At 47.8% G+C, this 22,944-nt stretch overlaps 1 protein-coding gene across 2 annotated transcripts in view; it reads left to right on the top strand.

Moving 5' to 3' along the window:
- The window catches only part of LOC138365202 (uncharacterized), a 75,469-nt gene extending 55,884 nt beyond the window's left edge, over positions 1-19,585 (top strand). For both annotated transcript variants that reach the window (XM_069325428.1, XM_069325427.1), the window contains one exon: positions 14,605-19,585. In XM_069325428.1, the coding sequence (XP_069181529.1) occupies positions 14,605-15,014 (410 nt within the window). In that variant the 3' untranslated portion in view covers positions 15,015-19,585. The remainder of the gene's footprint in view (positions 1-14,604) is intronic.
- The last annotated feature ends 3,359 nt before the right edge of the window (positions 19,586-22,944 follow it).

Raw genomic sequence — 22,944 nt, 5'->3', positions numbered from 1 at the left:
TCAGTCAAGGTGCATGGGGTTCTTGCCTACCGGGGACCACGAGCCAGAACCTGGCCCCCTCAGAGAGGCACGAGGAGCAATGGCCTACAGAATGCCCCCTGTGGTTGGGGGCATTCTATGTCTGCCATTGACCGGGACAGGCACCCAGAAAGGTAGGCACTCCAAAACAAACCCCTATTCTGGTGAAAAGATTGCTACCGAAAGCCAAAGGAGTGGACAGAACTCCCCAAATAAAAATAGCAAACTAGCATGATGTCATCACGTCGCCACACCACCGTCTGCGCAACCACCCCCACCCCGGGAGTGGGAAGGGGAAGCCCCAGATCCTCCGTGCCGGCTATCCAACTGGCAGTTCTTGGCTGATGGGTTAACTGGCCAGTCGGGTGCCTCTGGCTCCACTTTTGTTTCAGTTCTGTGCCTTGTGGTGTGGGCTGTCTCTACAGGTGGTCTGTGAGCCAGGAGTGATATTCCATGGTACTCGGGCTGCATGCACCTAGGGTTTCCTTCCCTAGGTGCCCTGTAAATACTACCCTTGGAGGCTTGGGGCCTCCTTCCACAAGTCATCATGGGATCTACCTCCGCTGTGTCTTTTACTGCTCGGTACTGGACTGCCCTTGGGGTCAGCTGGGGTTTTCTGGGGGGAACCCCGTCGGCTCCCCGGAGTTATCCCAGCCTGATATGCTAATGTCAAACTTTGGCATCAGTCATATGTATGGAGTTCTTAGGCCTACCGGGGACCATGGCCAGAACCGGGGCCCCTCAGAGAGGCAAGGGGAGCAATGGCCTATAGAAACCCCCAAGTGGTTGGAAGTCTATGGTCTATGTCTGCCATCGACCGGGTCAGGCACCCAGAAAGATAAGCGCCCCAAAACAAACCTCTATTCTGGTTAAAATTGCTACCAAAAGCCGAGCTAGTGGATAGAACTCCCCAACAGAAAACAAGCAAACTAGTATGATGTCACACGTCGCCGCGCTGCTGTCTGCGCAGCTCCCCCCTTCCCGGGAGGGGAAAGGGGGGAGCACCAGACCCTTCACGCCAGCTACCCACACCTCAGTTCTTCAGACTGATGCTATAGGCAGAGGTCGTGTGCTCTGGCTCCAGTGTCTTTACAGCACTGTGCTTCGTGTGTGGTGTTTGTTTTTCCAGGGGTGCGAGAGCCAGGAGTTATCTTCAGTACTCGGGCTGCATGCGCCTAGGGCTGCCTTCCCTAATTGCCCTGTAAGTATTGCCCCTGGAGCTTGGGGCCACCTTCCACAGGCTCCTTGGGACCTGCCTCTGCCTCTGCTGGTCCATTCTACCGTTTGGTTTTTCAGCCGCCCATTGGGCTCTTGGGTGTTCTGTTGTCCTTTGTTACCTGTGGGTAAGTGGCAGTTTGCACTAGTAGGGGCGCAGGGTGCTGTGCAGCTTCGCTTTCCCGACATAGCAGTCGGTTCTGTTCCTTGGGGTTTGCTGTCCTCTTGCGGGGTTTTGTTTTTGTTTTTGTTTTTACCTGGTGGGGGGGTTATTCCTCTATTATCCACTGGTGTTTGCCTTTCTACGGTTCTCCTCAGTGGCGCCCCCTGCTAGGTCCCCGTGAGTGTACACGTCCCTGGGGTTCAGCTGTAGAAGTTTGCTAGGAAGTTTTGGGCGCCAGTTAGCAACATCCTGCCTAGGACAACCTGGGCGCAAGTCCTTTTATAGTAAACGCTCAGGACCCTGGGAATCCCCTAGGGGGTGCGTGGGTCCGATGGATGTGACCCCAGAGTCCCCACTCTCATTATGCGAGTTTAAGGGTTGCACAGTCCCTTTGTCTCGGGGTGACTCTCATTGTTTTTGCCTCCGCCACGCTGCCTGTTGGGTTGGTGATACTTTCGACCCTGAGTCCCATGAGTGTTGCTGCTTGTTGGTGACTCAATTTACCCAATCCTCTGGTGATTCTATTCTGGTATGGGCGGCACAAGCGTTGCAAGCTAGGTTTCGTTTGTTGCAGCGCGCTCGGTTGGTTGCTCACCTGGATGCCCCGGGGCTGTCCTGCTTTGCTTTTCTCAAGACCCGGACTTGGGGGTGGGGATCGCTTCGATCCTGGTTCAGTCTGCACCTCCTCGTTCTTCCTCTCCAGTTGTTCGTTCTGGTCGTCCCCCCACTGCTTCCTGCCCCGAAACGTCTGAAGGTTTCGGAGTCTGGGTAGGGGTTACTTGATCTCGAGACTCGGGCAGCTTCGGGGTATGCCCCTTCCGGGGGGGGGGGGTGGCGGAGGCTTTCAAGTCTTGTCTCCCGGCCGAAGCTTCTGGGTCTTTCTTCCGGCTTCTGCGGCTGCGCCGTCCTTGTCTTGTGGGGTCGGTGCATGGGGAGATGACTATGCCCCGGGTCCTGCTGTGGGGGACCTAGGGGCTGGGGAGGGACTGACTTGAGGCCTTGGGCCCCGCTAGACCCCGCCTGGGTTTTTTTCCCTCTGAGCGGGGCTTACTGTTGCAAGGAGTGGGGTTTTCTTTTCCCCCTATGCGTACGCGTTGGATTTGGTGTCGGCCCCTCCCCGGGTTCGGTTCCGTGTTCCCCTGGGTGTGCCGGTTCTGTCTTTCTGGAGTTTTCGGCCTATCGCATCCAATCTGGTGTGGTGCGAGCGGCCCTTGCGGCATAACTCCTGCGTGACCCAGATTATATCTCGGAGATGGATCTCTCGGAATTTAGGTTTGGGACTTCATTCCCATTCTGGCTCCGTTACAAGGTTCTGGAGTCTTCCTGGCTAGCGGACTGCCCCTTGTTTGTTTTGGATTCCTGGCATTCCTTTTGTCATTCCCGCACGCTGGAGAGGCGGGAAGCTTCCACAGTGGTTCAGGTTTTCCTGGAGAGCGATAAGTAATACTTGAGTACCTGAACGAGTGCTTGTTTGCCCCTGCCCTTCCACGTGATGTTGGCATTGTTCAGCTCCATGTGCAGATTCCCTCCCTTTCGGCGGAGCTTGTTGCGGAGGATTTGCGCACCCGGGGCCTTTTGGCTTCAACCTTGCGGTTCTTTACCCTCCTGGAGCTGTCCTCGGATTGGCTCGTGGAGGATATGAGGGCGCTTGGGTCCGTCCCTGGGTCCGGCGCCTTGTCCTCTTCGGCTCGCTCGTCGGCTGCCTTGTTGAAGCTTTTAGCGCCGATTTTGCGGGATGCGGTTACCCTGTTCTATGCTTCCCGGCTCGCGTGTTGGCAGGTGGTGCTGGGTTCCTCCGTGGAATCTGCTTGGGCCCTGGCTCTTAAGATGTTGTCGTCTTTTTGTCCTCTTCTGTTTGAGGCGTCTGCCGTGACGCAGTTTATCCAGGCTGCTTCGTCTGCTTGTCGGACATACTGGTCCTCCGGAGGTCCAGTGGAGGATCTTCCCGGAGGGGTCGTGCCATGGCTCGGGGTTCCTCTCGTCGTGGTAGGTCACTGGTGTCAGGTTCGGGTTCGGCTCCTTTGGACCTGCCCTCGTCTGGTCGGCGCGGTGATCGCTCTGTGTGGGGTTCTGGATCTTGAAAGGGGCGCCGGCTCTTTCGCGGCTTGCCCAATTGACGGGGCGATGGGCGGGGGAGGCTTGCGCTGTTCGCTCATGCCTGGTCTCCACGATTCATGGGCGTTTCGGGTCGTGTCTGTCGGCCTGCCGTGGCATTGGGTGGCCCCCTTCTTTTTGGGGGTCGGGGCTGGCAGGGCAGGTTTCTTCCCCTGCGCTCTGTCGGGTCGTTTTGGAGTGGGTTCGTTTGGGCGTGGTCAAAACGACGACGTCCCTCGGATTGGTTTCCCGTCTGTTTCCGGTCCCGAAACGGGACTGCGTGGACCTGCGGTTCGTTCTGGACTTGTCTTGTCTGGACCTCTGGGTTCATTGCCCCCTCCTCTCGGATGACTACGCTGTCCCAGGTTCGGCTCCTCTTGGAATCGTACTCTTGGATGGTGTCCCTGGATCTCCGGGACGCTTATTGGCATGTTCCGATTCATCCGAGGTTCCGGGACTGGCTCGGTTTTGTTGTGGGGTGTCTAAGTTACCGCTTTTGTTGTCTCCCGTTCGGGTTGAACCTGGCACCTCGTGTGTTCACACGTCTTATGTGGGTTGTGGTGGCCCGTTTGCATCTCTTAGGTGTACAGGTGTTGGCCTACCTCGACGACTGGCTGGTATGGGCTCCCAGCCGGTCGGCTTGCTTGCTAGCCAGGGATTTGGTTCTATTCCAGCTCGTTGGGTTTGAGTTCTTGGTGAACTGGAGGAAGTCCCATCTGGTCCCTTCTCAGGTTCGGACTTGGCTGGGTCTCGTTTGGGACTCTTGGACCACTTCCTTGTCTCTTCCTCCAGAGTCTCTCCTGCGGCTACAGTCCCGCCTTCGTCTGTTTCTGGTGGGTCCTCAGGTCACCCGGCGGTTGCTCGAGAGGCTGTGCGGGAGCCTGAACTTCGCGATATTAGTTACCTGCCGGGTCGGGATTGACATTGTCGGCTGTTCTGGTTCCTTCAGGGTCGTTCCTTCCGCCTCTCTCGCGATCACTGGGTTCGACCCCCCGGGGCCTTGCGTCAGCTGCTACATCGCCGGCTTCCTCTTCGGGTTTTTCGGGGTTCAGTGCCTTGGCACCTACCCGAGCCCTCGCTCGATGTGTTCACGGACGCTTCGTCTCTCGGCTGGGGTTTTGTGACCAGTGCTTACCAGGCTGGCCAAGGGCATTGGAGTCCGTTCTTCTGTCGAGCCCACAGCACAGTGCGGGAGTTTGCGGCGATGTGGTCTGCTCTTCGGAGGATTTGGGTCGCCCGCGGATCGACGATTCGACTCCATTCGGGCTGCTCTCCAGTGGTTCGTTGCCTGAACCGCGGGGCTTCGATGCGGTCCTTGGCTCTTTGGGGTTGGTCGCTTCGGGTGACTCGTCTGCTGAGTTCTCGGGGTTTGGCTCTCCTGGCGGTTCATGTGCAAGGAGTGTCCAATGTCTTGGCCGATGGCCTGTCTCGCTTCGTTCCCCTCTCCACGGAGTGGATGGTCGACGACGCTGCCTTCTGTTGGCTTTGCCCGACGTTCGGGTGCCCCGATGTGGACCTCTTCGTGTCGGCGTAGTCAAGGCGCCTTCCTGTGTATGTGGCACCCTTCCCCGATTGCGAGGTCGTCAGGGTCGATGCCTTTCGGCTGGACTGGTCGAGGTGGGTGGGGGTCTCTGTACCTCTTTTCCTCGGTTCAGCTGTTGCTCCAGGTCCTGACTCTCTTGGAGACTTACCAGGGGAGAGTTGTCCTTCTGGCCCCTTGGTGGCCGGCCCAGCCTTGGTTTCAGGCGCTGCTTCCTCGGTGTCCGAACCCGAGGATTTTCCCACAGCTCTGCCTCTTTCAGCAGATCGGGCCAGTACATCATGTGGCTGGTTCGATCTTCTCCTCGAGTCTTCGCGTGTATTTTTTTTACTCGAGTCTATCATCAGGTGATCAGGTTTCCTCCTTGTTGGTGTCCAACCTGCGGGCTTCTTCTCGGCAGCAGTATGACGTTTCCTGGCAGTCCTTCTGTTTCTTTTTGCATCTTTCTCATTTTAGTTCGCTGTCGGTTAGAGTGGTCTTGTCCTTTCTCTCTTGGTTGTTTCAGGACCGTCATCTTATGCCTAGCACTGTCATCTCGTATTGACGGAGCCGCTTCAGCTTGCCTATGGTATCGATGTTACATTTGCGCCGTTTCGCAAGTTGTCTCATGCTTTGTTTCACCTCCGGCCTGCTCATGCGCCGCCTGAGCCGTCCTGGTCTTTGGACAGAGTGCTCGCTTACCTTTCGTCTTCGTTTCGTCGTGGCCCCTTCGGTCCAGGATTGTTTCTCCAAGGCTCTTTTCTTGTTGGCATTAGCCTCTGAGGGTCGGGTCGGGGAGTTTCATGCTCTCCTCCGGCGCAGTGGTTTCTGCTCTTTCGGTCATGGCGATTGTTTTGTTCGCCTGCAGCCGTCTCCTTCTTTTCTGATGAAGAATGAGACTGCTGCGTTCCGGACGGATCCGTGGGTGGTTGATGCTTGGTTAGTACGGCCGGGGGTGCATTATGCTTTGTGTCTGGTTGTGGAGCTTCGCCCTTATTTGCGCACCACGGCTTCTGTGTCTGGGGATGCGCATTGGGTTGATCCGGTTTCCCTTCTTCCCTGTTCGCGGGTTCGGGTCTCCCTGGTCGTCCGCAGGGTTATCATATCCAGCCAGCCTGCGGTGTATCCCCGTGCCCATGACGTCCGTAAGTTCGCGGCTCTTGCTGCCGTCTTTGGGAACATGTCTTGGTCTGATATTCGGGCGTGGGGTTTTTGGCGGCCGAACAGGGTCCTGGCTGCTCGTTACCTCGTGAATGTCCCTGGGCCCCATTTGGCCTGTGTTGCATTGGGTCGGCGGTTGCAGCCAGTTGTCTCGACTTCGAGTTGAGAAGTGAGCGACGACCGCCTCCCGGTTAAGTCCCTCTTTTTCCGTCTGTGGGTAGTTAGCTCCGGGGAGCCGACGGGGTTCTCCTCAGAAAACCAGCGTTGAATGTAATGAAACGCCATTTTCTGGGTGAGTCCCGGAGGCTCCCCGGCATCCCTCCCTCCCTCCCTCTGGTCGGTGGTTTTTCGTGTTTTTGACATCCAGCCTCAGAACTGAGGTGTGGGTAGCCGATGTGAAGGGTCTGGGGCTCCCCCTTCCCCCCTCTCGGGGAGGGGGAAGCTGCGCAGACAGCGGTGCGGCGACGTGTGACATCATACTAGTTTGCTCGTTTTCTGTTGGGGAGTCCTATCCACTAGTTCGGCTTTTGGTAGCAATTTTCACCAGAATAGGGGTTTGTTTTGGAATGCTTATCTTTCTGGATGCTTGACCCGGTCGATGGCAGACATAGAATGCTTCCAACCACACAGGGGTTTCTATAGGCCATTGCTCCCCTTGCCTCTCTAAGGGGGGCCAGGTTCTGGCTGTGGTCCCCGGTAGGCCCTAAAAGTCCATACACATGACTGATGCCAAAGTCTGACATTAGCATATCAGCCGGGTAAAGCTCTGGGGAGCCTCCGGGTCTCACCCAGAAAATGGCGTTTCATTACATTCAACGCTGGTTTTTTATTTTCATAGTAACTTTGAACATTTTTGGCCAAGACTGTCTGGTAGCAGCATGAATCGTTCTGGAGGTGTTAAGAGGAAGAAGGTTGTCCTAACACTTAAGGACAAGCTACGTGTTATACAACTTTGTGAACATGGCCGGTCGACCTCAAGTGTTGCCAAGGAATATAATATAGGCACTAGTACTGTTTCTGATATAAGGAAACAAAAAGAGAAACTTATGCAATTCATTTCAACCTGTGAAAGTGAAGGTGCAAGCACTAGCAGAGGTTGTGGTAGAAAAACTATGAGAACTTAGACGCATGTGCAGTTGGATGAGGCTGTGTACAAGTGGTTTGCTCAGCACCGCACAGCTGGCGTGACAGTCGCGGCCCAGAAATACAAAATGCTGCAAGCAGTTTTGCAGCAAGTCTTGGAATAGAGGAGTTCCGAGCTAGTGAAGGGTGGGTTGCAAGGTTCAAAGGGAGGCACAATATTGTGAAGGGGAAAATTGTCTGTGAAAAATTTACTGCAGATACAAGCAGTGTACAACCATTTAAACATAAATTAAGAACATACATTTTGGCAAATAATTTATATTCCTATCAAATTTATAATGCAGATGAAACTGGGCTGTATTGGAGGAGTTTACCAGAAAAAACTCTAGCTATGAGGAGTGAGGGTTGTGTGCCAGGCCGTAAAGTTAACAAGGATAGGCTGTTGGTCATGATATGTGCGAGAGCTGATGGCACAGACAGAATCACGTTTGCAATTGTTGGCAAATCAAAGAAACCAAGAGCCTTGCAACATTGCTTGAACAGACTGTCTGTGAAATATTATAACTCAAGGAATGCATGGTTTACACAGGAGATCTTTCTTTCCTGGTTTCATGATGTGTTCTGCAGGGAAGTTCGTAACTATCAAGTTAAGAAACTCAAGTAAAGCCAAGTGAAGTTCGAGCTCTGCTGTTGCTTGATAATGCACCTACCCGCCCAAGAATTGACACATTAACCTCACATGATGACAAGATAACATGTATGGCACTTCCTCCTAATACAACCTCTCATCCAGCCTATGGATGAGGGAGTTATCTGTGCTACGAAGAGGTTGTACACCAAAAAGATGCTCAATGAAGTTTTGGTGGTTTTGCCTCTTCCGGAAGATATTGAACTTGGTGTGGATAACAGGGCTAAAAATAAACTTGAGAATTTGAAGAACTATACAATCAAGGAAGCCATCTATAACTGGGTCAAGGTGTGGAGTGACGTAAAGGATTTGACTTTGAAGAATTCCTGGAAAAAACTCCTCATGTCTACGGTCAGAAATGAGGAGGATGAAGAAACGGTTTTTGAAGGATTTACAGATAAAATCCTTGGAATGTTCAGAAATGCCGGCGAAAACTTAGAAAGACAGGATGTGGTTGATTGGCTTGAAAAAGATGCCAATGACCCAGGATATGGTGTGACGAGTGAAGACGAGATTTTCCAGTCTGTTACTGGAGAGGCTGACGAAGATGAGGAGGATGATGAAGACAGTGGAGAACCAACACCAATGACCACGAAATACAGTGTACTCATGACCTATGTTGATAGATTAATAAATTTTTCATCTAATTGTGCTCATGCAGAAGTTGGAAACATGTATCAGTACCTGAGGTGAACCAAAGAGCTGATCATACAACTGGCCAATGATCACAGAAGGCAAGCTGCACTTGATTCTTATATGGTACGAAAATCAAGCCAAGCGCCATCAACCAGTGACGTGTCACAGGCAAGCCAAGAGCCTTCAACCAGTGAGGCCTCATAGGCAAGCCAAGAGCCTTCAACCAGTGACGTGTCACAGGCAAGCCAAGAGCCTTCAACCAGTGAGGCCTCATAGGCAAGCCAAGAGCCTTCAACCAGTGACGTGTCACAGGCAAGCCAAGTGCCTTCAACCAGTGAGGCCTCATAGGCAAGCCAAGAGCCTTCAACCAGTGAGGCCTCACAGGCAAGCCAAGAGCCTTCAACCAGTGAGGCCTCACAGGCAAGCCAAGAGCCTTCAACCAGTGAGGCCTCACAGGCACCCAAGTGCCTTCAACCAGTGAGGCTTCAGCAGCTGGCAGTCAAAACTAACTTTGCTTAATGAACTGTACAGTAATTTTAAGTGTTAATTTTAGTGTTGTGTTAGTATAGGCTACGTAAACAGTCAAGAATTCTTAACTTCAAGATGTGTGGCATCAATCAAGAAGACGAACAACAACAAGGTAAGTTGAGGTTTCTAGTTGAATATTTAATAATTATATGTGGCAAGGCAATTCAAATTATGTTTGTAGTATAAAAATAGTTGGAAATGGTTACTATTGGGCTCGGAGGTGAAAAAGTACCATTATCCGTAACACGTGATTATCCGGCTGGGGGTCCTTCCCATATAGTTCGGATAATCGAGTAGAGACAGTATATCTTCTCTCCATGCTCTGTCTCGGCACTGATAATATTCCTGAAATACTCCTAGTTGGCGCCCTCCCTCCTGGGTGGGTTGTGAGGCTCGGACCGCATGCGTCATGCGCATGCACCGTAGGAGTTTGTTTTGTTTATGGACGGAGCACACAAGTGTTGGTGTTCCGCGACCTTTTTCTCTCGGGTGCTTCTCCTTTCTCGTTCCTCTCATCTCTCCAGTCCAGGCCCCGTAGATAAAGGGGGTGTTCTGGATTACGAATATGGGGAGTTCCCCATAGATATATATCCTAGTTCTCTTCTCTACATATGGGTGTGTGGTGCCACATCTGCCTCCACCCTACTCTTCTGCACATGCAGCTCTGGCCTTGTTCCACTAGTGATACTCCTGGAATATTCTTGGGTACGATGTGTCGTGTCATGATAGTGCCTACGCTCTGCAAGTGAGCTTATGCGGTCTGGCGTCTCCTTGACCAGGCAATGGTTTGTGGTTTTTGGATGAGTGTTGGGGATTGGTTGTGGCGTTTTGTTTGGCCTTCCATGTCCGTCTGTGTTATTCGTTACACGGTGGGGGCACGGTCCCGTCTTTCGAGATCTTTTTTTAGTATTTCTGTGCCTGGGTCTTTTCTTGCTTCATGACACTCATTCCTTGACCGTCATGCAGTGCCTGGCTGAGCCCTTTCATATTCATTGGATTCACTGTGTGTAGTAGGTCATGTCCCTTTCGTTCCCGATTGATGTCTGTCTTTTTCGTTCCTCATATTGCTTCTACACTCTTGTCTCTAGCTGCTGGTGCTTGGACTGTTTTTTCTGATTTTTTTCTGCCATTTTTCCTTTTTTCCAAATTCTCTACTACATATGGCTGTGTGTTTTCGTATGTGCTTCTTGGCTCTACTAATGTTCGTGCTAGGTTGAACTTTATCCATGTTCAGTTCCCAGCTTTTGCACCCCCCCCCCCCTGTGTTTGGTTACGTTCCTGAGTTTTCATCATATCCTTGTTTGACCCTCCAGCTTCTGGGTTGCCCTGTTTGTTGGTGGATGTGGCTTCCATTCCACCTCTCCTGCCCCTGCAGTTTCTTTTTTGTTGGGCCGGAAGGTGCTGGGTTTCAGGCTCTGGCTCCGGTCTATTTCTTGGTGTTCACTTTTGGGTGGTATTTTTTTGTTTGCGTGCTGTTCATGTCCTGGTTAGTTCTCCTCATACCTTACACGGCATCGCGTACTTCGTTCTGCCCTACTGGGGCTGTGTTAACCGCTCCTGCTAGATGCGACGTCCCTGTTTTTCGCTTTGTGTTTCAGCTCGCTGTACTCGCTTCCTTGTTGGCCTCAGCTTGGGCCCCTAGCTTTCCATTTTTTGTCACAATTTTGTCCTTGCTGTTTGCGGCGTCTGCGGTTCAGCGTTTTTCTGCTGGCGGTTTCTAATTGTCATCCATAGTCGGACATGTCGGTCCTTCTGAGGTCCCAGGGTGTTCCTTCTGGGGTCCCAGGGGGTTCCGCCCGGACTGGGCGTATCTGCTCGCCCGGGTTGGTTCTTTCCCGGTTTGCCGGGTTTGGGGTCCTGGTTTCCTGGCTTACCTGCCAGTTGCCGTGTTCCTGATCTCGCGGTATCACTTCTCATGAGTCTCGCCTCGGAACCACCGTGTCTCCGGTCACCTGACGAGCTCGCTAGCATTGGGAAGTTTTCTGTACGGCAGACGTTCTATCTGGTTCCTTGCCGGCTTGGGTTTCCTGCTCTGCTTGCTTGGTGTTCACACCCGAGGTTTTCCCACGGCTCCGCCTCTTTCCATGCTCGTTCGGTCCATAGCGGGGCTGGTTCAGTTCTGCCTCGAGTCTCTACCCATCTGTTGGTGTTCAGGTGGTTTCGTTGATGGTGTCCCACTTGTGTGCTTCATCTCGGCGGCAGTGTGTTTTTTTTTGGCAGCCCTTCCTTTATCTTTTTGTCCTTTCATAGGTTTGCTGTGTTTTGTTGGCGTGGACTTGTCCTTCTCTTGTGGAGGTTCAGGTCTGTCATCTTGCCACATACTGTTGCCTTGTCTCGTGCGGCGCTGGTGGAGCTGCTCCTGGTTGCTTCAGTTTTGGTGTTCCCTCTGCATCAATTCGCGAGCTGTCTCTGGCGTGGTTCACCTCCAGCCTGCTCTTGCGCCGCTTGAGCCGTCCTGGCTCTTTGATTGGGTGCTTATGTCTCTTCTCTTCTCCTCGGTTGTTGTGGCCCCTTCTGTTCTGGATTGTTTTCCGAGGCTCTTTTCTTGTTGGCGTTGGCCTCTGGGGGGGTCGGGTCGGGGTGCTTCTTGCTCCCCTCTGGCGCCAGGGTTCTGCTCTTTTCATCCTCATGATAGGTTTGTTTGCTTGCAGCCGTCTCTTTTTCTGGCAAAGACTGACACGGCTGCTTTCCGGAGGGGTTCTTGGGTTGTTGATGCTTGATTGATTAGGCCTGGGGTTCATCATGTGTTCGGTTGTGGTGCTTCGCCGTTCTTTGTGTGCCACAGCTGCCGTGTCCGGGGGTCACACTTTGGGCTGCTCCGGTTTCTCTTCTTCCCTGTTCCAGGGTGCGGTTCTCTCGGGTCGTCCGCAGTATGGTTCGGTCCAGCCAGCCTACAGTCTTTCCCTGTGCCCACGACGTTCGTAGGTTTGCTACATGTTCCTTCGTTGATGTTCCTGGGCCTTGTCGGGCCTGTGTGGCCTTGGGTTGGCGGTTGCAGCCTTTCGTCTCCGCTTCGCGTTGGGGAGTGAGAGACAACCGCTTCCCGGGTTAGGTCCCTCTTTGTTTCATCTTTTGGGAGGTAGCTCTGGGGAGGTTCTGGGGCTCCCCCCTGAAAACCAGCGTTGAATGTAATGAAATGCCATTTTCTGGGTGAGACCCGGAGGCTTCCCGGCAATCCTCCCCTCCGGTCGCCTTTTTTCTTTTTTTTTTTCATATTTTGATGTCCAACCTCAGAAATGGGGTCTTGGGTAGCTGGCACAAGGGGTCTGGGGGCTCCACCTCTCAGGGAGAGGGGGAGCTGCACAGACAGCGGCGCGGCAACATGGTGACATCATGCTCGTTAGCTCGTTTTTATTTGGGGGTGTTCTGTCTACTAATTTGGCTCTCAGTTGCAATTTCTTAACCAGAGTAAAGGTTTGTTTTGGGATGCTTACCTTTCAGGGGCCCTGACCCGGTCGATGGCAGACATAGAATCCTTTCAACCACATAAATAATATAAATGAACATAAAGAATTCTGATAAAGAAAGAGATCTAGGGGTGGTTCTAGATAGAAAACTATCACCTGAGGACCACATAAAGAATATTGTGCGAGGAGCCTATGCCACACTTTCTAACTTCAGAATTGCTTTTAAATACATGGATGGCAATATACTAAAGAAATTATTCACGACTTTTGTTAGGCCAAAGCTAGAATATGCAGCGGTTGTGTGGTGCCCATATCTTAAGAAGCACATCAACAAACTGGAAAAGGTGCAAAGACATGCTACTAAGTGGCTCCCAGAACTGAAGGGCAAGAGCTACGAAGAGAGGTTAGAGGCATTAAATATGCCAAACTGGAAGACAGAAGAAAAAGAGGTGATATGATCACTACATACAAAATAGTAAGAGGAATTGATAAAATCGATAGGGAAGATTTCCTGAGACCTGGAACTTTAAGACAAGAGGTCATAGATATAAACTAGCTAAACACGGATGCCAAAGAAATATAAGAAAATTCACTTTTGCAAACAGAGTGGTAGACGGTTGGAACAAGTTAGGTGAGAAGGTGTGGAGGCCAAGACCGTCAGTAGTTTCAAAGCGTTATATGACAAAGAGTGCTGGGAAGACGAGACACCACGAGCGTAGCTCTCATCCTGTAACTACACTTAGGTAATTACCACATTGGGGTTTCTATAGGCCATTGCTCCTCGTGCCTCTCTGAGGGGCCAGGTTCTGGCTTGTGGTCCCTGGTAACGAACCTAAAGAACTAAATACACATGACTGATGCCAAAGTCTCCGTGGTGTAGTAGCAGTCTCCGTGGTGTAGTGGTAAGACACTCGCCTGGCGTTCCGCGAGCGCTATGTCATGGGTTCATATCCTGGCCGGGGAGGATTTAATGGGCGCAATTCCTTAACTGTAGCCTCTGTTTAACGCAACAGTAAAATGTGTACTTGGATGAAAAAACGATTCTTCGCGGCAGGGGATCGTATTCCAGGGACCATAGGATTAAGGACTTGCCCGAAACGCTACGCGTACTAGTGGCTGTACAAGAATGTAACAACTCTTGTATATATCTCAAAAAAAAAAAAAGTCTGACATTAGCAATATCAGCCTGGATAGCTCTGGGGAGCCTCCGGGTTTCACCCAGAAAATGGCGTTTCATTACATTCAACGCTGCTTTTTCCCCTAGCTTTTCAGGATGAACCACTTATCCGAACACAACGGGTTATCCATTCGATCTCGGTCCCGATGGGTTCAGAAAGCTCATGGCTGTCTGGGAGAAGCAGTGGATACCAAAAACCATCAGTAGTTTCAAAGAGTTACCTGACAGAGTACTGGGAAAATGGGAAACCATGAGTGTAGTTCTCATCCTGTAGCTACACTTAGGTATTTCCATTGTTCAATTAAAGCCTTTGTCTGCTGTTTGGGGTGTAACACTTGATGCTTTGCACAGCCCCCTTTAAATATGGCTGAATCTCATCAGTCTTATAGCTGAACATTGAAAAGCTCAGTTACAGTCTGTGTATTTGAACATTCCCCATTCTTTATTCTTCCCATTATTACATTCATCCCATTTGTACCTTTCCTCTTGTTCTTACCTTTTGCCTTACTCGTACCTTCTAAGATTTACCTTCTTCTCTTACCTGCTCCCCACTTTACCTTCTTCTAGGTTTTACCTTCTTCTCTTACCTGCTCCTCAACTCACTCTTGCCATATTATTTCTCGTTCCATTCTTCTCCCATCACAATCGACTTTATAACGGTCCAGGACGGACAGAAACGTCTTCATTTCTTCATCCTCGGCTGGTGGGTTTCTTCAGCCACGTTATTGTGACTGCATATATTATTACTGTATTTAAATACTGTATGGCAGTTTTCAATGTTTAAATTGAAAGTTAAGAGTTGCTTAACATTAAGCTGAGTACTGTATGGAATGAAAGGAATAATCACTTAAATAGAATATTAAAAAAATTATCTCTAGGCAAAAGGACTTTAGTATATCTTTTATTTTGTTTCAGAGGGTATAGGCGAAGTAGTTAGAAGCCAGATGAAAGAATATGAGCTGGAAGAGCAGACATTGTGTGTCATGATGGAGGAGAGTGCTTCTCACCAGTCTTCTCTTGCAGGTAACTTTCATCCAACAAATATTAGCCGTATTTTCATTCAAATTTTACATAATTATGAAATAGGATTAGTACTCTTTGTAATACAGTGTAACCTCTATTATCTGGGCCAGTTGGTATCACTGAATGCATGGATAACAAATAATCCAGATAATCAGATAAAAGATTGTGAAAACATTTGTTATTATGTTTGTTTTTTTATAGTATTTACAGGGGTACCTCGGTTTAAGAATTTAATCCGTTCCTGGAGACTGTTCCTAACCCGAAAATTCGTAAACCGAAGCAAATTTCCCCATAAGAAATAATGGGAAATTAATTAATCCGTTCCTGACTCCCCAAAAACTTCACTTCCAAGTAAATTTTATACCTAATTCACCCAAATCTACATTACAAAAGTATGTTCAAGTTATTACTTACCCTTCCTGGTGACTCCTGTTGGCGTATGGAAGATGGTGAGGAAAGGGGAGGAGGAGAGGTGTTAATGTTTGGAAGAGGGAGTCCCCTCCCATGATAATATCAAGCAGTGAAGATTTTCTGGAGTGCACACTCTGGCAAGTTTTGTCTGCATACCACTAGGTCCTGGTTGTGGCTCACTGCTTAATTTTTTCACAACAAAACAATCCATTGAAGATTGTTTTTCCCTTCTTCACAACATTTGTCTGTAGTGAGGCAACACAGTGTCATTGAAAAGATTAATGCAACGGCCTACTACAGCTTTCTCTGGGGAAGTCTTTTCAATAAAGGTTAGCATTTCTTCCCACATTTGACACCACTTCCTAATTGTTGTGGAAGGGATATTCTCTTCTGCCTCGTCCTCCTCTGAAGAAATATCTTCAGCTGCCTTTTGTTGCTGCTCCTTTTCAAGAACTTCAGTGGACGAGTTCTTCAGTGGTCAGTTCTTCGTTGTGTTCTTCCACCAACTCCTCCACATCAGCACCATCCAATTCCAAGCCCATTTTCTGGCCCAGAGTAACAATTTCCTCAACAATAGGCACTTCATTTACAGGCTCAAACCCCTCAAAGTCTAGTTCTGTCACACATTCAGGCCACAATTTTCTCCAGCCAGAGATCAGGGTTCTTTGAGTCACTTCTTGTCAGGCTTTGTCAACGAGTTTTAAAGCACTACAAAGGTTAAAATTCTCTCTCCAGAACTCTTTGAGGGTGAGGTTTGTGGCTTCAGTCACTTCAAAACATTTCCGGAAAGTGCCCTTTCATAAAGTTTCTTAAAATTCGTTATGATTTTCTGGTCCATTGGCTGAATTAGAGGAGTGGTGTTAAGAGGAAGGAACTTTACTGTGCGAACATTACTGTATCTGTTCAACAATGCATCTTCCAAGCCTGGAGGATGAGCAGGAGCATTGTAGAGGAGAAACAGGGCCTTGAGTGGCAAACTTTTCTCCTACAGATATTTTTCTATGACAGGGCACACCACATCATTCACCCACTCCGTAAAAAAATCCTAGTCACCCATGCCTTATTATTAGCCCTCCACATCACACACAAATGATTTTTCTGCACACCATACTTTTTGAAAACCCTTGCATTTTCAGAATGATATACAAGCAAGAGTTTAATTTTCAAATCGCCATTCGCATTTCTACACAGCACAAGCGTAAACCTATCTTTCATAGGCTTGTGTCCGGTCAATGATTTTTCCTCCTCGGTAATGTGTGTCCTCTTAGGCAATCTTTTCCAGAACAGTCCTGTCTCATCACAATTAAACACTTGTTGCGGTAGGTATCCCTCAGCCTCTACAAACACTTTAAATTCTTCAATAAATCTATCAGCCGCTGGTTTGTCTGAGCTGGCAGCCTCCCCATGCCTCCCAACACTATGAATACCACTTCTTTTACTAAATTTGTCAAACCAGCCCCTGCTTGCCTTAAACTCTTTCATATCTGCATCACTCGTTCCAGGGGTTTTCTTTACAAGGTCTTCGTGCAATACCCTGGCTTTCTCGCAAATGATGGCCTCTGAAACACTATCACCCACTAACTCCTTGTTGTGTATCCAAATTAATAACAACTTTTTCATATCCTCAAGTATTTGTGGTCTTTGTTTCGTGATTGTTGATACACCTTTTGCCACTTTAGCACTCATAATGTCCTTTTTCTTGGCAAGTATAGTGCATATTGTTGACATGGATTGTTGTACTGCCAAGCTAGTTCAACAACACGAGTACCATTTTTCATGCTTACGAATGATCTCTTGTTTTTTCTCAAATGTCATTCTCACATCCGATTTCTTGCCTTGAACCTTACCACTGGCTTTCTTGGGACCCATGGCGAGATATATAATAACAACCTTCATGCTCAAATGGCCAAAAATCCAACAAAAAACTGTAAATTCTTGTGAAGAATTCAGGCGGGATAGTTACTGGGGCGCAGGGCACTGGTTAAACTGAGGCGCGATCGCCGTGCCACCACACGCTAGGTCGGCCGTACGCATATCAACAAACTCATATCTCGATTCAAATTTTCCGAACAAATCGGGCTCGTAACCAGAAAAGTTTGTGAACAGGGACGTTTGTAACCTGAGGTACCACTATATTTTAACAGTATTGCACCCCGGGTGTCCACTCAGCGCATATGCACAAAGTAGGCCTGATGGTGCGGGCTAGCACTCAGCGGACACTAAATGTGTATACTCGTTTCAGTTTTCTCACCTTAATTCTCATGCTACGTTGCTCGTTTGGTATCATTGTGTTCACAATAGAATTCCCTACAGGTGTATATGCATATAAGATCCAAAGCCAAGCTTGACTGCCCACAGCAAAGCCTAAAGTCTGGAAAAGTTTACCCGTGAGCGCACAAAATCAGTAAAATGTGTATACTCATTTCAGTTTTCTCACCTTAATTCTTGTGCTACGTCATTTGTTTTGGTATCAATGTGTTTGCAATTAAATTCCCTGCAGGTGTATATGCATATATTGTCCAAAAGCCCGGCGTGACTCCCATAGCAAAGCCTGAAGTTACCCCTGAACGAGAACCAATTATCACACCCACAACCTAATGTGTATACTCGTTCAGTTTGATAATGTCAATTTTCGTGTTATGTCGCTCGTTTTGGTATCAAATTGTTTGCAATATAAAGGCCCGTATTTTAAAACTAGTCCCATAATAATAAAGCAATAACTGGAATTTTAACAAATATTTTAATTTTGGACGCTCATCATCACAAAATTATTTATATCTTTCCAGTGTTCTGACATAAAATTTGACATAAAATCTGACACAAATATTTAAAATTTTGACCAAAAACGTATTTATAATCTTTCAAGTGTTCTGGTATCAAGTTTTGTGTTACATCTTTCATGTTATATCAAATTGTGTGCACTCTAAAGGCGCTCATTTTGAAACTATGCCGAAGTTGATTGGATAGAAAATGAATTTTATACAAATATTTTTTGTACTAGACGCAAGCAGTGTCCAAAGCTAGGACACGAGAGAAAAAAAAGTGGACACGAGGGGTGTCCAAAGAGAGAGATAGTGTTAACCACTGTGATGCACCGAGTTTATTGTGACATTCCCTGTGTGCATGAAATCAAGTGTTCCCAACAAATTCTTTTTTCTTTGTAAAATGATAAATTCCCTTCCCTGAACATGTCTATGTAAAAATAAATACCACATTCCACTTACTTTATTTGTGGGGATGTGGACAAGGTGCACTGTGACGTCATCAGGGGCTGGTCGCCCGTGCATGAACCTCCCAGACACGGTCATATGGGCCATTCAAGCGCCACGAAATGCCACAAATATATTTTCAATTATTTGTTCTATGTATTTCCAATGCAGTTTTATTATTTTTTTTATCATATATGATGCTATTTGTGACCTTTACAATATGTATACAGTAGAACGTTCATAATATTCATGGAACTGTGATACATGTGTCAGTAATGTGTCCTCAATAAATGTTTATTGTAGCAATATTACTTGTTAAAAATTCACTAAAATTACAATATGTACAGTTTCACACACTATTTACACAGTAACACACTGTATTACACACTCAGTACTTCGGAAGTGAGTAATAATCAACGAAGTAGTCCATGGTGCACCGCGTGACTTTGCTCTCGTTGCACCAGGTACAGATATATTTTCGCTTCCAGTTTCTTCGTTCTGTCTGCTTGCAAATAATGCACTCATGTACACCCTTGGCTTTAGTACTTGTAGGTGGTATGTAGCCAAGCTTGTAAATCATAAGGTAGTATTGAATAGATTATAGGAAAAGATCATTTTGTAAGTAGTCTTGAAAAGATCGATTTGTAAGGTCCCACACAGGAAGAGATTCAGCCAACCTCAAAGAGTGTCAGTCAATCTAGAAGAGATTCGGGCATCTGGAAGAGATTCAGCTATTCTTGAAAATATCTATGGAAAACTCCACCATGGAAGCCGTTAACACTGTCATCTATACTACTTGTATCAGATGCATCATCACTATATGCAGAAAACGATTCATCTATATATCATCTATATAAATTGGAGATGGCATAGGTGGCAAGGGTAGCGCTCAGAGCTACAACTGAAACGCTTGCTGTATCGTCCTCATAGGAGCTGTATCACTTGCATCCGACCTTTGTGTATGGTCTTTATTGCGCCTAGCTTCACCAATATTATGACCCTTATGTTCTTCAAACAATAAGGTCTGAATTTCACTGACAGAGTGCGATCTTTCAACACCGCGTCGGACAGGTATTTGGGAGCTAGAGGCGCGTGCACCACCCATGGCTGCTCACTCAATACTAACCAGCCAGCAGCCTTAGGGCATTCTGGAAATTTTTTCCAAGATGGCTGCCTCTCACTGGAGGTCCTAAGAGTCCATTTCGAACACAACCTACCGCACACATTTAGAATGGGTACAAAAAAATCAAAAAGAGTTTTCTCGATTGGCGCAGTCCTGGTTAAAGGCCCAACTCACTTTATTCTTTGGGGTAACGTTAAAATCCAGAGATGAATATAATGAAGCCTCTCTTTCTGGGTGAGACCCTGTGGGTCCCTGTAGGTCCCGTCTCACTCAGATGCCTCCCAACTACTAGGTTTCATTAGCCGTGGAGTTCTGTTTGGCCTACCAGGGACCAGCACTAGAACCTGGCTCCCTCACTCACAGAGGTGCAGGGAGCAGGTGACACTTCACCCTTGTGAGAAAGCATCAAGAAGTCAGCTAATCAACACAGACCACTGCTGGGTTCAGAGAGACTGAAGCCTCAAAACTGCCAAATGAAACTCCCTCCAACAATGTAAACAATCGAATCGCTCGAACAAGTGCGAGCTCATTAGCGCTACCCACCTCTAGTTGGGTGGGGGGGGTAGAGCCTTCATGACCAGTGGCTATGAAGCCAGTAATGAAGCAGATGCACAAACAAAACCTTCCAACCAACAACCTGAAAGGGAGGGAGGGTTGAATCTGGTAGCCACTAGAACTCATCCAGAAAGAGGCATTTCATTACATTCAATACTGGGTTTCTGAGGGAGCACTTTGTGGCTCCCTGAAACTAACTACTCGCAGAGAAGAAAGGAGGAAGTCACTCAGGAGGATAAACTAATGAAACCAGATCAGCACACAAAGCATCCACTGAGGCAGAATTGGTGGGATGAAGGTACAGTAGCTGTCGGAAAATCCGACAGCATTTAATATATCATACAGATAATAGCTGTGTTGTATAAACAAGTTAACCATAGAAAACGTAACTTGTAGTGGAATTACCGTCTAAAGAAAACGGGATATCATCACCACATACTATTATAATTCACCACCTATTATGGTGGGAATTATTCTTAAATACATTAGTCTTTGGACTTTACCATCATAAAACATCTCATATAAATTAACTTAATTATCAATATTAAAGTAGTAAATGTGACCCTTCTATCACTTTCTGACATGTGGACAATGTAAGCCAGGCGTCAGTGAGGAAGGAGGGCAGCCATTGTTGTGTCACCTCCGAGACGTGTGGAGCAAATTTGGCTCCTATCATATCTGGACAATGTCAGCCAGGCGTCAGTAGTATGGAGTGTTAGACATTGCCATTGTTTATACGAGACCAGAGGCTCACACGGGAGCAAATTCGGCTCCTGTTAAATTTACTTGGACGTAGTGTTATGGAAACCAGAAGTGTACCATTATCAACACTGTCTACAAATCAAGTTAAGTGTTCTTTCCGAAACCCATGTATCTTCATTTATGGCCATTAATGTCATTATATAGGGTGACCCGGTTAGAGCACGTGGAAGCCTCAAACTAAAGGTCAAGACGAGGAAGCAAGACTTGTGCACCAGTTACTGGGTGATGGAAGCTACCTCAAAGAGGATAATTTGGTGTCTACACCCTAGTTATACCTGGTGGACTAACCTGCTGTACTATAAGATAAGGAACCTTTTCAATGTATGTAGTCTAATTCTGTAGTTTGATTGGCTGCATATATATAAACTAATAAACCCCCCCTAATGTGTAGAGGATTGATTTGTGAGATTTAGAGATTATTGCAGAAATACAGTCCACTCATTATCATACAAATTGCTATCGAAGTATATAAATTAACGTAAATATAAATTCATATAAATTAAATAAATATAAATCTCACAGGTCGGTTCCCACAGTAGCGACAAGAGAGCCTTCACCAGAAACAGCTCATGATGCACTCCTGACCTAACCAACCAAGCATAAAAACTAAGGGACTTCCTGTGGAATCCCGCTGACTCTTCTATCGCCAGAAAGGAAGAGCTCGGCTGCATATGGACATAATGGCCACCAGGGCCAAAAGAGCAAAAACCATCCTCTGGAGAAGAGCATGACGCTTCCCAACCCTACTGCCGGAGGCAAGTGCCAACACAAAAACAGCCTGAGAAAAAAGAATCTGAGACTGAAGAGGACACCATTAACCATGGAGAAGAAAGAAAGTGAGAATGCCGTCCAAAGACAACAGGTTGAACCCCAAGCAGGTTCAGGCTGTGCATGATCAGGTCGAAGGTGAAACAGTACGCAAGACATGTTCTGAAATGGCGCCTAGGAAGAATCAATGGTGAACAAAAGCAGTAGCATCTCCGCTAACACTGTACAATAAGAGGCAACAGTATTTGGCATGAGATGCCTGTCGATAAACAAACAAAAAAGAAATGAAAGGACCACATGAATGAAGACCGAAGACGAATGATAAAGGGAGAGGAAGTGGCAAAAATAGCACCAAAAACCCTCATGCTGTTGCTGAGAAGATGTCAATTCAGCCACCTGCTTGCCATAGAGATAGCAAAAAACCAGCAATGAATGTAATGAAATGCCATTTTCTGGGTGAGTCCAGCCCGGAGGCTCCCTGGAGCTATACCGGGCTGATATGCATGTATTAGACCATGGCATCAGTCAATTCGATTGGAGTTCTAGCCTACCAGGGACCACGAGCTAGAACCTGGCCCCCCCTCAGAGAGGCATGAGGAATAATGGCCTATAGAAACCTCAATGTGGTTGGAGGCATTCAATGTCTGCCATCTACCCGGTTAGGCACCCAGAAAGGTAGGCGTCCCAAAACAGACCCCACCTGGTGAAAATTTCTACCGAAAATCTACCACTTTCTGTTATTCTGGTGGTCTCCTGCTAGATCCCCATGATTGTACAAGTCACGGGTTCAGCTTTTAATAATTTTTTTGGTGATATGCTACCAGAAATTTTAGCCAAATATCCCCAGTTTGCTAACTGTAGGTAGTAACTAAGTGATTGTAACCTATCCACCGCTGCCCACTGGATGGGGGGCGGTGTGCAGGACAAACATATAAATTTTGACACTAGCTCTCCACATATGTCAGTTGCTTAATTTAGAACCTGTACTTGAGGTTGATCTCGAACCCATTGTTGATGTGATGACTTATATTGAATTTTGTAACTAGCTCATCAAGATTGTAACTTGCTTAGCTAAATGAATTGTGGGGTTCAGTCCCTGAGCCCATTATGTGCCTCTGTAACCCTTTCAACTACCGCCCACAAGATGGGTATGGGGTGCATAATAAATGAACTAAACTAACTAGTTGGGCCAACCTGTTAACAGTACCTTGCCTAGGCTTCCCTTAGCAGTCAGCCTAAGGGCCCAGGAAAACCCCATTGGGGCTCATTGATTCAACAGATGCGTCTTCTGGGTCTCATCTCGCTTTGTGTGAGTTCGAAGGGTGCTCTGTTCCCTTGTCTCAGGGGTGACATTCACCGGTTTTGCCTCCGTCATGTTGCCTATTGGGTCAGTGACACCTTGAC

The sequence above is a fragment of the Procambarus clarkii genome, chromosome 16 (assembly GCF_040958095.1).
Source record: "Procambarus clarkii isolate CNS0578487 chromosome 16, FALCON_Pclarkii_2.0, whole genome shotgun sequence".
Classification (NCBI taxonomy): Eukaryota; Metazoa; Arthropoda; class Malacostraca; order Decapoda; family Cambaridae; genus Procambarus; species Procambarus clarkii.
Note: the sequence above shows the minus strand (reverse complement) of the source record. Positions and strands in the feature narration are given on the sequence as shown.